Here is a 15,312-nt window from a genome sequence, read left to right as displayed (position 1 = left end):
TAAGTGTCAGGGAAAGGTAGTTTTCCAGTCTAAATACAAGTTTATCAGGACCATACGCTCTTTCAATATTCTTAAATGAGAAATACGCACAAGCCAGGCCAAAGGAGGTTTATTAGATCGCTTTAAGAACGATAGGTGTGGAAGCAGAATTGCCTGATGCTGATATGCCCCACTGTCGGTACCACCACAGCATTGCAAGGCAGGTTTCCTCGCAGCGTAGTCACGTTTCCTACCATATAATCGAGGGCCAGAAGAGTTCTTGCTTCTGAACAGGCGGTGGTAAAGGGAGTATGTGAATTCCAAAGGGAATGGCTTTTCTTGTACCTATTCTTCTTTCAGTCTCTCAGATACCAGAATATACAAACAGGATTGGTTTTGCCCCCCCATTGTGAAATCTACAGTGCCTCCTCTCTGCTCGGCCCAGAAGTACTGCTGTCAGATGAAAGGCAGATTGGAAGGGAAGGCACGTAGGGGAAAAAAGACACTTAGGAAAAGGAGGAGAGAGACCAGAAATAGGGAAGAGGGAAAGTCAAACTGAGAAGAGAAGGATTAGAGAATAGGGAAGTAGCAGCAAAGAGGAAAGCAAACTGAGGAACACCCACGAAAGAGAAGATGCTCCTGCTCTTCCATGCTCTGTGCTGTGTAAGAGGAAGTTCAGCAAGTGCTCTGAGGAAATACAGGATCTTTGACCCATAAAAAGGCAGACCATTACCGAAACTTGCCAGAGTTATTTATTCCCTCATTTACTATAAAGACCATGTGCTTCATAGATTGTGGTTAAGCCATTTTTGCAAGCACAAGAGACTTCATTTATTACTGGGTCTTGCAGATTACTTTCCATAGCTATCCAATAGAGAGAGCTCCTTCTGCTACATAGTGTTTATATGCTAAATGTAGTGCTTTATCTACTAATTGCCAGCCATAGCTTTTACAGAGCATTCAGAATTTTAAAGGATGTAGCCAGCTTTGATTAAAAATTTAATGTTTTAAATAAAGCCATGCAATCTCATTTATTTCACAAATGCTTAAAAGCAGCAGCAAGTCACCTACTGAAATTCCAACCGCAGATCAGTACCATCTGGAGAAGAGTTAGTTCTTCTTTAGTGTACTGTTAAGTTTGGTGATAAGCAGCACTGGCTGAAGTTACCATGGTACTACATAAAGCACTCACCCTTTAAGTTATATGGATGATCAGGGTAGTTGAATGGTTGAGGCACAGACTCTGGTCTGACAAGACAGACAGTCTTAATTAAAAGAAAGTTACTGAGCACCCTCACAAGACAATAAAAGAACAATTCCCCCTACCCCCAAATGGGGATCACTTACAAGCCTGTAGATCTGCTAAGGAGCAACGTAGAGGGTGGTAGCAGTATTCAGCGCTGAAGCCTATGGATTTCAAACCTCAGAAGTAAGGACATCTCACTGGAGTAACTGTCTCAAGAACCATTTCTACCTCACTTCAAGGAAGTCTGTGCAGTGCTGTCAGATACAGTTGTGGAGTTTGTGATCCAGTATCTCCTAGAACCAGAATCACACGCATGGGTCCACAGCCTAGTCACTGGCCACTCTGTTGTACCTGTAGGTCTGCACCCAGCTTAAGTACACTGTCACAAATGACCCCAACTCCTGCACATGAGCTGCACAGGAAGCATGAAGAACTCCCTGTGCAGAATGTACGAACACACAAGGTAGAAAGCTTCTGGAAATTGTAGTCTTCCTGATAGTTACAGGTGAAAAGGTTAAAAAAAATCAGAACATAGCTGGCACTGGGATATGGCCAGTCTCTGTGGATAAATACACTGTAAGTAAAAGGAACCGCCAATGGAGTGTCCCCATGAAAATAAAGCAAGAGAAATCCAAATTACAGATGCCAGTGACAGCCACAGGGGCTCCAATTTTTTTAAATTTTATTTAATCAAAGTTAAGACATGGATAAACATAAATACAGCACAGATACTTCAGATCATTCTTCATATTTGTGTACAGACTGTTGGATGTAATCCCAATGAAACCTGCAGTCAATGAAGTGCATACAGCCTTCCCCCCACACACACAAAAACAAAAACCAATTTAAAAAAAAAAAAACCCACGCAGACAATCTCAGCACACACTCTCATTACAAATGATTCATACATAAATAGGTAGAGGGTGCAAACAAGCTAATATGCGAACATGTATAACCTCTCGTTAATGGGAAAAAAAAACAAACCCAGAAGCAGCCATAATGATTAAAATACATTCAGGTACTGATAACTAGTAGTGCCATACATGGCATTATCAAAAAAAGGAAATTGTGCTGCAGAGAAAAGCTATATACAACAAGAAAATAAACTGCAAAGTTAACGCATGCATGTTTTATCCTGGAAAAGCACAGCCCTCCAATATTTTCTCCACGTTTGTTATAAAAGCCCTCTGCACTCAACTAAAATTAAAATGATCTTAAAGGATAATACTTGTAAAGTTTACTTAAGTCTTCAGCCACAGAAAACTGCAATGAAAATAAATGTTCAGAGTCATTTTCAAAACAAAAAACAAAAACAAAAAAAATCTATTCATCTGATGACATGCATGATTAAAAGGTCTAGGCAAGATACACTGCTCTACATTCCTGATGACTAAGGAAAAAAGCTCAAGTCAATTTAATCTGCAGATGGTCAGAGGATTTTGTATTCCAGCAGAAGCAGCAGTTCAGATCTTCTGGATCTTTTCCCCAACAACTACAGGATTCTCTTTTCTGATTTTCTCAGCAGCGTCAGCTTTGTAATTGTAAGAGCAACTGTGTACATCTGAATAACGGTGCATACCACAGTAAACGTTTCCACACCGACACTCAAACCCTGTGGACAGAAATATTAGCTTAGACATTTCAACATTCTTAATTATACTGGTTTGTTTTAAATCCTAAATATGTTCACTCACTAGCAATAAATCTCAGTCACCAGTGTCAATCAGCCAAAGAGCCTCTGCTGCAGAAAGCATAAGAATCACAAATAATATATTTTTAAGCAATTACAGTAAGATTTGACTTGACCATTCCTTCCTACCATGATATGCTAGCACAAAACACATTCCTAGAGACCTCCTGGCTCTTTTTCTTTGTTCATGAATCTTCACCCCACAGAACTCAAGTTTTCTTAGGCCCTTTCACTGAACCACTGCAAAGCTGTCCTCAGCTAAGCAGACTTCCAAAGGGAAGTATTTGGAATTATGTATTTCACTTAAAGACAGGAAGCTGAAAAACAAAATAATACATGAGTGACTAAGTCTTTTAAGAGCCAAGCTGAAAGCACCTTTGGCCGAGTTTTATTTCAAATCAAGAACACCGAGATGACCATGCCCCATTTTCCCCTTAAGAGAAGAACTTTTCAAAGGTCCAAAGCCTAAACAAGTCTAAGATGACTGGAATCGGAATTTCTTACCAGTAAGTCCAACCTTCTTCCTGCACATGAAACAACGATTCTTTTTCTGTTTTGGTTTGTCAAGCGACTTGTCTTGTTCTTCAGGTGTAGGCTCTGCATTCTCTGACACTGAAGCTAATATTAAAAAAGTTAATAAGAACAATGGAAAAAAAGTCTGCCTCTCTCCCCTTTCTCTGTTTAAGTCATAGGATAATCTAAAGCCCATGTTGTAAATTCAGGTTCTGGGGTTAGCCATTTTGCTGCAGCTTCCATGTCTGAAGTGTAATGGACACTCAGTAGTAGTACTGGAACTCCCTCCTTCTAGACCTTCAATCTAATTTGAGAATTCACTGAATGCTCATAAAAAGTTTACAGTACAAAAATACCATAAAGAAACAGAGTAATTAAAAATTAGGTTTAAGAGTAAGATTCAGCACTGTCAGATTTGGGAAGAGAATCCAACACCAAGTGTTTCCCCACCAGTGTTACTAGTCCGGTTACTAAAGGCTGCTTGTAAGAAGCACGGTATTTATTAGGATCAGTTGAACAAAACACTCCTTTTCAAATACTGAATCAACATTATTTTTGCTGAAGGCTGCAGTACTGAGGCCACACAAAATGCAATGTTTCAGAACAATCTCTACCACTGTGAAGCTGCTGCTCTTGCACACCTGGAGAAAGCTTCCAGAGGGGATAGTCACAACCTGGGGCGAGACACCGTTAGCTCAAGATACACAGACTTACAGGGAGGAAGTACACTATCCTGAAACCCAGAAGGAAGCAGGTAAACACCTCATGTTAGAGTTGCTTTTGCTAAGACAACTTTCAACCTACTTTAATATTCTCTCACAACCTACTTTAATATTCTCTCACATCTGAAAGAGACAGGTTACAGGTTGTGTGGGAGAATATAAACAAGTAACGGTAGTATTTGCCCGACCCACGTAAAAATAGAAATTGGCTGGTTTTCCTCAAGTATTTGCACATTCCTTACATTACGGAACAGAAATAGAAACCAAAAAACCCAACTTCAAGAAGGGCTAAGAGCCAACCTCTGCCTACCAGCCATTGCTAGATCACAGCAGGACGAGTCCCCAGTGAGTGAGGTACACAGAAGCTCAGAGTATTTGCAGCAAAAAGGCAAAGAATGAAAGCAAGCTCCGTCTGGGAGGAGTGTCAATGGAAGCAGAGCTAGAACCAATGCTGTAAAGAAGGGAATACAACAGCAAGCCCAGACATTTGTCAGGGAAAAAAGCTGCAGGCATCTCTGTGCAGCTGGACTTTTGTTAGGTGAAGACTGTCAGATGCAGTTCTGTGCTAGTTCTATGCCAGCTGACTGCTACTCTGCATGACAATTCTGGTGTGGTTTTTTTCCTGTGTTGCTATTCTGACTTTTTTTTTTTTTTTTTTAAAGGAAAGGGCACTTTCCACTTTTGCATTGTATCAAAACATTGGAGTCTGTACCAAGCAACAGCAATGGGTAGCAAAATACCTGACCACCAGCCTGAGTGGACAGTATATTCCAAAGGCTAATCTAGCAAAGATAGACTGTTATACATGGTTTATTAAATCCTTTAAAAACCACCATCTATGTTACAAGCAGAGCTTTTCTTTGTCCTGAAATTTGTAAGAATTGATAGTTTGCAAAAAAAGGTTCAATGGCTTTAAATGGCTGTTAAAGGGCACATTTCTGAGTGGACATATAATATCCAAAGGTTTGCAAGATAAGAGTCAAAAGCAGTAAGGATTAAAAGATGCAAGATAAGTATCAAAAATGGTAAGACTTACTCAAATAAACTCTTACAGTGTTATACAGAACAGACATTGTGGTATTTATTAATTCATTAAGAAAGCTTCATGCCATGAATTAGCGTTTAGCAGCTAACATTCTCAAGTTTGCATTTCCTGTCGTAGCAAAATCCAGTTACCTCAGTATAAGTTTTACTAAAAGCCTCTGTATCTATTAGCCAAATTTAGGAACAACTGGCACTGTTCCCTGCATAACAAGGCTCTCTAATACACACATACTTACATTTTCTTTGTGTGTATGGCTCTCACATTAAAAAGGTTTAAAAATATTTAAGGGCTGCTGCTCACTGTAGAACTGAGTGGGAAGATTCTTCTGCTGCCACAAGTCACTTTGTACCTACTGTAGTAACCATAAACTTTAAGTCTCGATTCACTTTTGCATAGAAGCCAGAGATTTGACTCAAAATCCTCTATGATGATGACCAATACCCCAACCACTAAGCCACCTCTAGACGACAAAGTGCCAGTGCTTAATGCTCTGTCTGTAAGCCAGTTGTCATGAAGGTAATAGGAGAAAGCCAGGTAACATGCAACACCACACAGCTCACAGCTTGGAGCTCACAGGAAACATGTTGCAGCCACTCCCAGCTGCTGTACTTTGTCTGGATTCCAGGATGCTGCTGCCTGCTTTGCTTGAACGGATTCCCTCCCTTCCCCCAGCCCCAGCTCCACCTTTAGCTGGAGAACAGAAGCACTGGCAGCACCAGTACAAGCTGCCAACTAACCAAAAAGGAACAAAGCATGAACATACACTCATTTTTTCTGGAGCTGACAATTTGGGCTGGCCTCTAGAAGTTCCCTGTTTTACAGAGCATGTTTTTAGCTGATAAAAACAAGCAGAGTCTGGATTTCCTCCTAAAGGCAGAAGCTTTTGCTACTGCTTTGCTTGTGCCAACCCTGCTTGAACTTCAGTGTACTCCAACTGTGAAAACAGCACCCATGAGATAAAGCACACTCCAGCCTTTGCATCACCACAGGCACAACACAGAACTCTGTGCATTTGCTGCAAGACTCCTAACACCTCCTCTCCCCCTACTCTGGATGTTTTACATTTATCGCCCCTGTATTACCAGGCAGAGCTTCTCAAAGAAAAAAGTTCCTCATTCCCACAGAGAGAACATTAACAGCCACCTTTACCTCTTAAGGGCATCTGACCAGACCTAGGAAGAATACCCACTCCTCCAGAGGAATAAAATGTGAAGTTAATCCTAAACAGAGGATCCCTACTTCCTACCATTTTAACCCTAAACTGAAGTAATCAGCCTAAAAATACACTGTTTCAGTGTTAAGAAGAGGCAACTTAAGTAAATTAAATTAAAGCACACCTACAGAATTTAGTTTTAAATCTTTCTTGTGAATGTCTTCTCTCTCCCTGGAGCATTCATCCAGTAAATCAGGATATCCTACATTATTTTCCACACTTGTATCATAATCCTACTCTACATCTGAGCCCCTGGTACCATCACAAAAATCTGAAGTATCCATCAATTCCTTTCCAGTTCTGTCTACTGAGCTAGCCCTGATAAGGTCCACTGAAGTTGATGCCATTAGTTCAACAGCATCACCTTAGGTCCAGGTTATCTCCATGTAAAATTCTGTAGCCACTTAAATTGTTTTAACACCAATTCTTTTTAACTTAGTCAGCAATGAGTGAATTTTTAAACTCTTTTACCTCATAAAAATCCTAGATGAGTGCAAAACCAGGTGACTTCATTGACAAGAACAGCCATGCACCTTTTAGCTAGTTAGCTAAATCTTAGTATTCTGATTTTTCAAAATACTAACCAACTGTGTTACACAATCGATTGCATTTTGCAATGCTAATATATGGACCTCTCCAATTTAACAATGAGTTTGAAAATCAAAGTGGCTGTTTTGGTTCTCCAAAGTTTTCAGCCTCAAAGAGGCTAACAGCTCACCCATTAATATAATTTGTACCTTTAGCCCTACGTTCTTGAGTTGTATGAGCTCCATAACATATGTGGTGGAGTCCTCCTGCCTTCCATGACAAGTTTCATTTACCTTTAAAAGCCTCCCTGAACTACAAAGCATGAATCCTAACCTAGATGGTTTTAAAGTCATTAATCCTAGAGAAGTGAAGCGCCTCTTTACCTGCTTGCAGGCTTGCCAGGAGGTAGGCCCATTAGCCCCTGGCTAGCAAATAAGGAATTCGGACTGGCTAATCTTAACAGGGCCATAACGTTGACCAGACGGTACAACAGTCCATGAGGCAATCTAAAATGAGTTGGAGAGATGCTCAAAATAGAAGAAAGCTGCTACAAAAGCTGGGTTGTACCTTAATGCGTTTCATTTTAGGTCATTGTTAAAGATATGTTCATGATATTTAAGAATATTAAAAAAAAATCCATTAGACACTACCTAGTGTCTGGGCTTTTTGCAGTGTTCAGTACCTACAAGCATTATGACACAGTCACTCAATGTAAAAATCTAGATTTCATAACATATTCTATAGTTTTCCTCTATTTCTTTTGCAATGCATAAATCCAATGAAGACAAATAAATCTGAACTGCTAATTGGGATTTTTATCCCTTTGTAGTTTTAACTTGTCTGCAAACAGCAAGGCCTACGTGTACACAGCTCACGTCCCATTTATTTGTCTGCTTTAAAAAATAATAGTAGTAATCTAAGAAAGCCTAACTATTCACCCAATCTTTTATTCATGGCTATTGTAGCCTACTAAATTTTGTTAAACAGCAAGTTAAGGGGACCTCAACTACATATAACTACAAAAGACTAACTTACTATACAAGTAGCATAAAACAATTTGCTCCAGAACAGACATTCCCACGAAGCAAGATTTTTTCAGAATAAATACTGAACAAATGATCAAAGCAGACATAATTTCTTTTTTTCCTCCCCTACATCAACAGAAGTAGTATTATAAGCTCCTCAGTCTGGGACCAACTCCCACAGTTCTGTGACTTTTTTCTTTTTTTAAATGCTACAAAAGCCAGACAACACTAAGTAACTTTGATTCACACATTTCTAATACATTCTTGTCATCAGCCTAAAAGTCAAATTACGAATGATGTGGGGGAAAAAAAAAAGAAACAAAAAACTTTAGGATGCACAACTGTGACAATTCAATGAAATCCACTTAGCATCCATTATAAGCTGCTTTCTTTACAAACTTGCACTTTCAAAGCAAAATACTTTAAAACTGGAAACACTACATTTCCTCTGATTTTCAGTTAAGGGGTAGCACAGAAGCAACTCTTCAGAAAATGAGGCTGACCCTGCCACAGTGAGTTATAAATAGGGATTGTAATTTAGAACTGCAATTACATGGCGGTGGTGTTCTTAGTTTAGAAATCACTATGGTACAAAGAAAAGGACACAGGACACTGCTGATTACTCTAAACACCTGATATAGGTTGATCCTTGAAACATATACTGTAAAATGCGAATACGCCCCTGAAATCAAAGCTTCTAGTTGAGAAGCCTAATCTTATCTTCTCATAGGGAGAATTAGCTTTAGAGGTGGAGAATTAGAAGGAGCATAAGTTTATCCAAATGGGTAAGAAGAGAGACATTCCTCTGAAAACTTGCTGGGAAAAGTCTTTTCACAGGCCCAAGTCACTTCACACTACAGGCATTAAAGATTATTTTAAATAATGCACTCCCCCCACCTCCCAGTGAAGAGACAGTAGATGCTGCAAACCTAGAGTTTCAACTTAGGTTGAAAGTAAGTAAGTAAGTACGTAAGTAAGTAAGTAAAACCAAGCAAGTAAGATACATATGTAAACAGAGAGACCAGTTCAGGCACTGGATGGAAGATGAAGAATCATGAGACTAACAGGAAGAAGGGGGGGATGGGGGGGGGAAGACTGTAGTAGGAAGATCAGCTTATAGGAGTTGCCTTCATATTCTCTCATATATACCACATCCCTATCAGCATAAACCTGCAGTGCAATATTCATATTCCTGACTGAGGCGTTCTACTTCTGAGGTTCCCAGAAAGGGATGTACCTGCATGGGAGCTGGGTTACAGCTGGCAGGCAGCACATCCCAGGTTCCCAATACTGCAGAACAGGGATGAAAGTAGAGCCATTTGTGTATTACTCAGAGGTGTATCAACTAAAAATCTAGCTTGCAAACCTACCTCTGCTGTGCAAATATATAGAACTTAAGAAGCATGAGCCTTTTCAGCACTTGCTCTTCTCTCAAGCTGGGTAAGGCCTGACATCATTGATCGGTATTAAGAGCACACCTTAAATGCATTGTCAAAACTGAGGCAACAGGCGCTCTCAGCTCCACAAAACAAACTAAAGGCTGGGTATTAGAACATATGTCTAGAATTTATCTTTTTAAGAGTAAACATGTTTCTAATAATTGACATCTCAAAGGCTAGTAAAAAATGGCATTAACATTAAAACCTTTTCTCCAAGTTTTACAGCTACTGTTTGTATGACTGAGGAGGTAGCCTTACTCGGCACTGTAGCTGCATAATGACTCTTCTATTCCACCCTACAAAAACGGAGAGCTCAGGTTCAGAAAAGTACCTGAAAAGCAGAACTTTGATATCAGAGGTACAATGAAAGAACATATATTTAGCATCTTTAAGTGGAATTACAGGTCGTATCTGTGGAAAACCCAAAATCCTATGTTTAGACTAGTCTACAGAAACATAACTCTACCCACTAAAGCCTCAGCTGTGTCAGCAGAAGTAAAGGCAGAATATTTACTGACTTACCTTTAAATACTTTTTATAATGTCTACGGATTACAAGTCTGAGCAAATTTTCTATACTATCTGGCATTTTTGCATTTTCCTAAGAAATACTATTAAAAACTCTTTAGTTTTACACTCTGCAAGCCTGCACATAAAGAGGAAAAAAAAAATCAAAGAGAAGAAAACCCTTTGCATTATACCAGCAATAAGGACTTTAGGCCAATATAGTTAAAATCACCCACTTAGCCATTTTCCTTCAAGCAACCCAAGCTTGTGGCTTGGTAATTTTATATTTGATAAAGTGAATTTCAGTTGGTCAAAATATTACACCACTACAGTTCACAGCTGAAAGGTTCCTTTCTAGGTGTTTCATGTTTATACAAGATACTAACACTGGTCTTACAATAGCTATGTCGTAACACCCTCTATCACAAATATGCTCATAAACTTCTGTGATATTTGCTTCAAGTGACTACTCTTGAGAAGTAACAGATACTCAAAACTGCACTTACATGTAATAGCTGTGGCATAAAGACAGAACAGTAGATTAATTTACAATTTGCATTTCCAGCCCCAGTTAACACACTTGTTGTGGCACATACCGAAATAGCCCATTAAATATCCGAGTAGTGTTGCTTTTCATTCCACTTAGAATCATAGAATGCTTTGGGTTGTAAGGGACCTTGAGAGATCATCGAGCCCAACCCCCCCCTGCAGTAAGCAGGGATTGAACCTGTGAACTTGGCGTTATTAGCACCATGCTCTAACCAACTGAGCTAATATAAAAGTTTTCAGTTTATGGCTTGCCTTTTAAGAAAAGGAAGTTTATCCTTATTTTGCCTTCTGATTTCACACAATATTTGGGTTTAAGAATAAGCCATCTCTTGAATAGGAGTATATTAAGAACAATCAAAATTTTAAAAGCATTATTTATAAGTTCTGTCTCTGAAAAATAGGCACCAACCTTGCAAATCTTCTGTCTCGGGTACTGTTTTGTCCACAGCCGTACTATCCGGTTGGGATGATGCTACAGATTCTGTTAAAAGTGACTGACTTGACACAGGGCTGGGGGGCAAAAAAAAAAGTTATGATTTTTATGATACATGTCCATGTTCTATAGAGCATTTCTGAAAGCAATACATTGGAGCATGTCTTGATGAAAGAGCATGCCAAAACTTTTCACTCTGAGGTTGTTTCTGTAACCATTTAAAAACGCCACAGTGTCTAAGAATACTGGACTATCTGAATTGATGAAAAAGTTAAACATTTTTGCATTCATATTGAATGCAATAAACCAGTTCAACTATAAAAAGGGGAAAAGACTATTCTGGGGTACTTTGGCATACCATCCTTCCACACAGAAGCAACAATGCAACATTCAATATGCAAGGATTTTTCTAACATAAGTCAGCAAGATAATTGTAGAGGAGCTACTTCTGGTGTTCTAGTGATACAAACAAGAAAATTGCAGCATGTCAATGTTTCCAGTAATAAAGCATCTGCAGCTGTACACAGAACCCCTTAGATTTTCACAGTGTAAAGTGGTGCTGGCCAAACTTCCCAACCCTGTCAGCCACATTGCTAAAATCACATAATGGCTGGAAACTCACAGATGAATACCCTAGACAGTTAGAGGAGAGAGATTCTATACTAGCAGCCACTTGCAGCCAAACTGTTCATCCAGCAGCTCTACTATGGAACAAGACAGAGCTGAAGTCCCAAGCGAGAGAGAGCACTACCCCATTTGCCCAATTTGTTTCTCCCTTTCCACTTAGGGATTCACTCTGAATCCAAGAAATTGGATTATCCAGCAGCCCATGAAACAGCAAAGCCCTACCAGTAGTCCATGACACAACCAGGGCATTTGAGTTGCAATTTTAGTTGCCAAGAATTGCATGTAGGTCTTGAGCTACAGGTTTGGTCACCGGCAAAAGGGCATTGTCAATTTAGTAGACATTTCCTCAGAGTATCATAACCCAGGTATTACCAGAGACTGAATTTGAATCCCTGCTTTTATTTTGGAAAACAGAGCAAGTGACACTGATTTTTTGATGTGCAACTCAAAAAGCAACCATCCACTCATTTCTCCTGTAACCAGTAATCAAGCTACTGATCAAAGAGATACTTTTTTTTTTTCCCCCTCTTTCATGGTATTACAAAGGTTGTGTGAGAAAACAAACCCAAGGCACTGTAATTGGTTCACCTCTGTGCATAGACCTGGATGGTTTGGTTTTTTTTTTTTTTTTTAAAAAACACATATACTAGAAGAGTTGTGTAAGGGTAAGATATCTATTTTCTACCCCAATTAGAAATCCCAGAATGGAGAGACCAAATATAGCATCAAGCATGGCACCCAGCTCTCAGTTCATACACAGGATCCAAGCATGAGATAACACCTCCTATAAAAAGCTAAGGAGAAGAAAACACAGTCTGAACAGAATCAGCCAACAATAACTGATGAAATCACCTTCGGCCTGTGTTTTACTACATTCTGAATTTTAAAGGAAAGTTGGAATGAATATTACTGCAAGTTAGCTTCTATAGTATAACACACTAACATTTCTCACTCAAAAAATTTCCAAAGCATTTAAGTCACTGTTGGTTGTGTCATTCTAAACTGAAATGCAGCCACTAAATATAAACAAATATTTAGCTTTTACAAATGGAGAGTACTTAGTAAGTCTGAGTGATTTACAAGAGGACATTATGTCTCCTTGAATAATCCAGTTGGAAATTACTCGTTTAATAAGAAATCAGTTCAGTAGCACAACTCCTACTAAGATTCAGATATCTTTCCCCTGTTCTAGTACGCGCCACTTTTCACAAAGCAACTAGTTTGTTAACACATTATCATGCATTTATTTGAGAGCTCTAGTAAACAGCTTTCTGCCATTTTACAAAATCCTCAAATTTCTAAGATGAAAAGAGCTCTCCTTTTGTAAATGTACAACCAACTGCACGTTGTGGAGTCAGAAGACTAGCCAGACAAATCTCTGTAGAACAGCATGAAGCTGGCAAAGCTCCTATTTGAGGCTAAATTCTAAAGAGGAATTTGCATTTGAATGCAAGATGTAGCTAACAGATCAGCTATTATTTACTGTGAGATCCCATGCTTTAAAGTTAGCAGTTAAATCTTACACATTTTCCTAATCCAGGTCCTACCATTTAATTATGCAGTATCAGTACACTTCATTTAAATCATCTTGATACAGATTTTTACATAAAAACACAGAACAGACAGAAACAGCTTACCTTGGCTGCATAGATGGAGTCGATGTAGAATCTAAAGTTGACTGAGTTTCCTGGGTGCTGCCTTCTGTGCATTGAACTGGTAAGGACTCAGTTATACTACTGACAGAAGTTGCTGGAAGGAAGACACTAATGTAAAATGTGTTACACTACTTCCTGGGATTACAAAAGTTATACAATACAATTATTCTTTGACCCCCATGACACCAGCCAGCAAAGTAATTGAATCTCAGCCTACATCATAATGAAACATAATTTTACAAGAAGTAATTATGTTTGGCCATATTTTGATCACGTTCCAGCTCCATGCCCCTAGAAGTTACATGGCACAAAATTTTTTAAGCTGGAGTTTTAAAATAGTTACTATTTTCTGCTAATTAAAGCATCTACAAACAGCCTTCTCAGCATAAACTGCAGTATTCTGACACCATAAGCTTTGTTTTTAAGATAGATCCGTGAGAAACAGTAGTGTAGCATCCTATTGCCAACTTAGGATGCATTTTGAAGTTGTAGAACCTAGATCCCCAGATTTCAATGGAAGCTATCGCTTCAATTTTAAAAGTCAAGTTAATATTAAAGTCAAGGATGAAAGTCTTCAAGCGTGTGCCATGAGAATCCTTGCTCTTAGTATCCAGCCAAGCCAGAAGAGACATTTTAGAAGCTCCAGGGAAGCACTCCCTAACCCTCCTTCCCCCAGCAGAATGTGCTGAAGTTGAAAACATCAGGGTGAACAGAGCAGAGAAAGGGTTCCTCTTTCTGAGGGCACTACCATTCATTTAAAGGGGGAAGAGCCCTCTAGCTTTTTCTAGAGTGTGAATGTAGGAAGACAGCACTTAATTCAGTGGGAAAATTGCTTTGTAGGAAAGACCACAGTACATGGGGCACTAGGCCAAAAAGAACAAAAAGTATCTCTATCTGAAGTTAGGAGAAACTATTCTTAAAAAGTGTCTACAGGTTGATCCTTCAGCATCAGGCTCGCAGAAATTAAATACCTATATTTTAAATGCTTTCACAAACATTCCCCAAAAGCTTAATGTTATCGCTACTGTCAGTGATTTCAGGAAAAATATCTTGGTATAGCATGTTTTTCTGCGGTTTTGTATCTTCAAATTGGAAGCACTCAGATTAATACAAAAGGTATTAGCAAGAGTCTACTTCTGAGCAGATTAATCACAGCACAATTACATTACGAGCATTTCATCCAAGCTCATTCCATAAGGTAAGATACTTGAATAAAACAGTTTGCACTAATGCTCCTATACTTTTAGTGTCTGGACATGATCAGGAAGCAAGTTGCTGTCTCCTGTGTCATTCTGAGTTGTTCAAACAGACATACGTTAGCATTACTTACCAGGAGGGCTAATTCTACCATTACTGTTCTGCCTTTGAAGATGTTCTTTGTAGCACACTGAACACATGCCATTTGTACGAGGATTCCCATAAAATCCGCAACCAGTGGAACAAAGCATAGGCACTTGGCTACGGTTAGTTTCTTGAGCCATTTTCCCTTCTTCTGTAAACCTGAAATTGATACATACAACCCAGTATTTAGAGGCCTGAGAAAAACCTTCTTTTACAGTTGACATTTGAAAACCTGGAGTTTCCTATAGCTCAGCAAAAAGATCTTCTACAAAAGATGCCTTGCGGGTAACTCAATGCCCTTTCCTAAAAAGTCTATAAAGTCTGCCCAGTAATACAAATACAGTCACATATATGCTCTTTGCATGACCCATACATACAGACCCTTCCAGCCCCACCATTTTATGGTCAATACATAGCCCACAAAGAAAAGTCATTTTAGAAAATATTGGAAGTATTACTGCTTCCAGCAGTAAGTTAAGGGGAGGTAGGGGAGGGGGACACACATGCTGAGCTCTTCTTGAAACTTGAGCACCTGATACTGTGAATGAGAACTATAAAATGAAAGACAAGCATGGTAACACATGCTTACTTATGGCATAAGAATTATAATTAACAATAGTCACATGAATTCACAAGTTACTGTGTAGTCACCACATCATTAGTGAAGGACAACACAACTACTTACCACAAAACCCGTATTATGATTTTTCACATGCAAAAAGAAAATCACTCTTTCAGTCAAAAATACTAGACTAGGTACACATACCTCCTATATACCAATTTTGTGTGAAAATATACTAA

The 15,312-nt window shown here is 39.0% G+C and overlaps 1 protein-coding gene across 2 annotated transcripts in view; it reads right to left on the bottom strand.

Moving 5' to 3' along the window:
• Positions 1 to 1,890: 1,890 nt before the first annotated feature.
• The window catches only part of ZFAND6 (zinc finger AN1-type containing 6), a 38,653-nt gene continuing 25,231 nt past the window's right edge, over positions 1,891 to 15,312 (bottom strand). For both annotated transcript variants that reach the window (XM_075713643.1, XM_075713642.1), the window contains exons 3-7: positions 14,501 to 14,670; positions 13,153 to 13,264; positions 10,865 to 10,965; positions 3,420 to 3,533; positions 1,891 to 2,837 (exon numbers count right to left, since the gene is read on the bottom strand). In XM_075713643.1, coding sequence (XP_075569758.1) covers positions 2,689 to 2,837; positions 3,420 to 3,533; positions 10,865 to 10,965; positions 13,153 to 13,264; positions 14,501 to 14,651 — 627 coding nt within the window. In that variant the 5' untranslated portion in view covers positions 14,652 to 14,670 and the 3' untranslated portion in view covers positions 1,891 to 2,688. The remainder of the gene's footprint in view (positions 2,838 to 3,419; positions 3,534 to 10,864; positions 10,966 to 13,152; positions 13,265 to 14,500; positions 14,671 to 15,312) is intronic.

Source organism: Pelecanus crispus, chromosome 7 (genome assembly GCF_030463565.1).
Source record: "Pelecanus crispus isolate bPelCri1 chromosome 7, bPelCri1.pri, whole genome shotgun sequence".
Taxonomy (NCBI): Eukaryota; Metazoa; Chordata; class Aves; order Pelecaniformes; family Pelecanidae; genus Pelecanus; species Pelecanus crispus.
The sequence above is the reverse complement of the archived record's forward strand: the minus strand, read 5'-3'. Positions and strand labels throughout refer to the sequence as shown.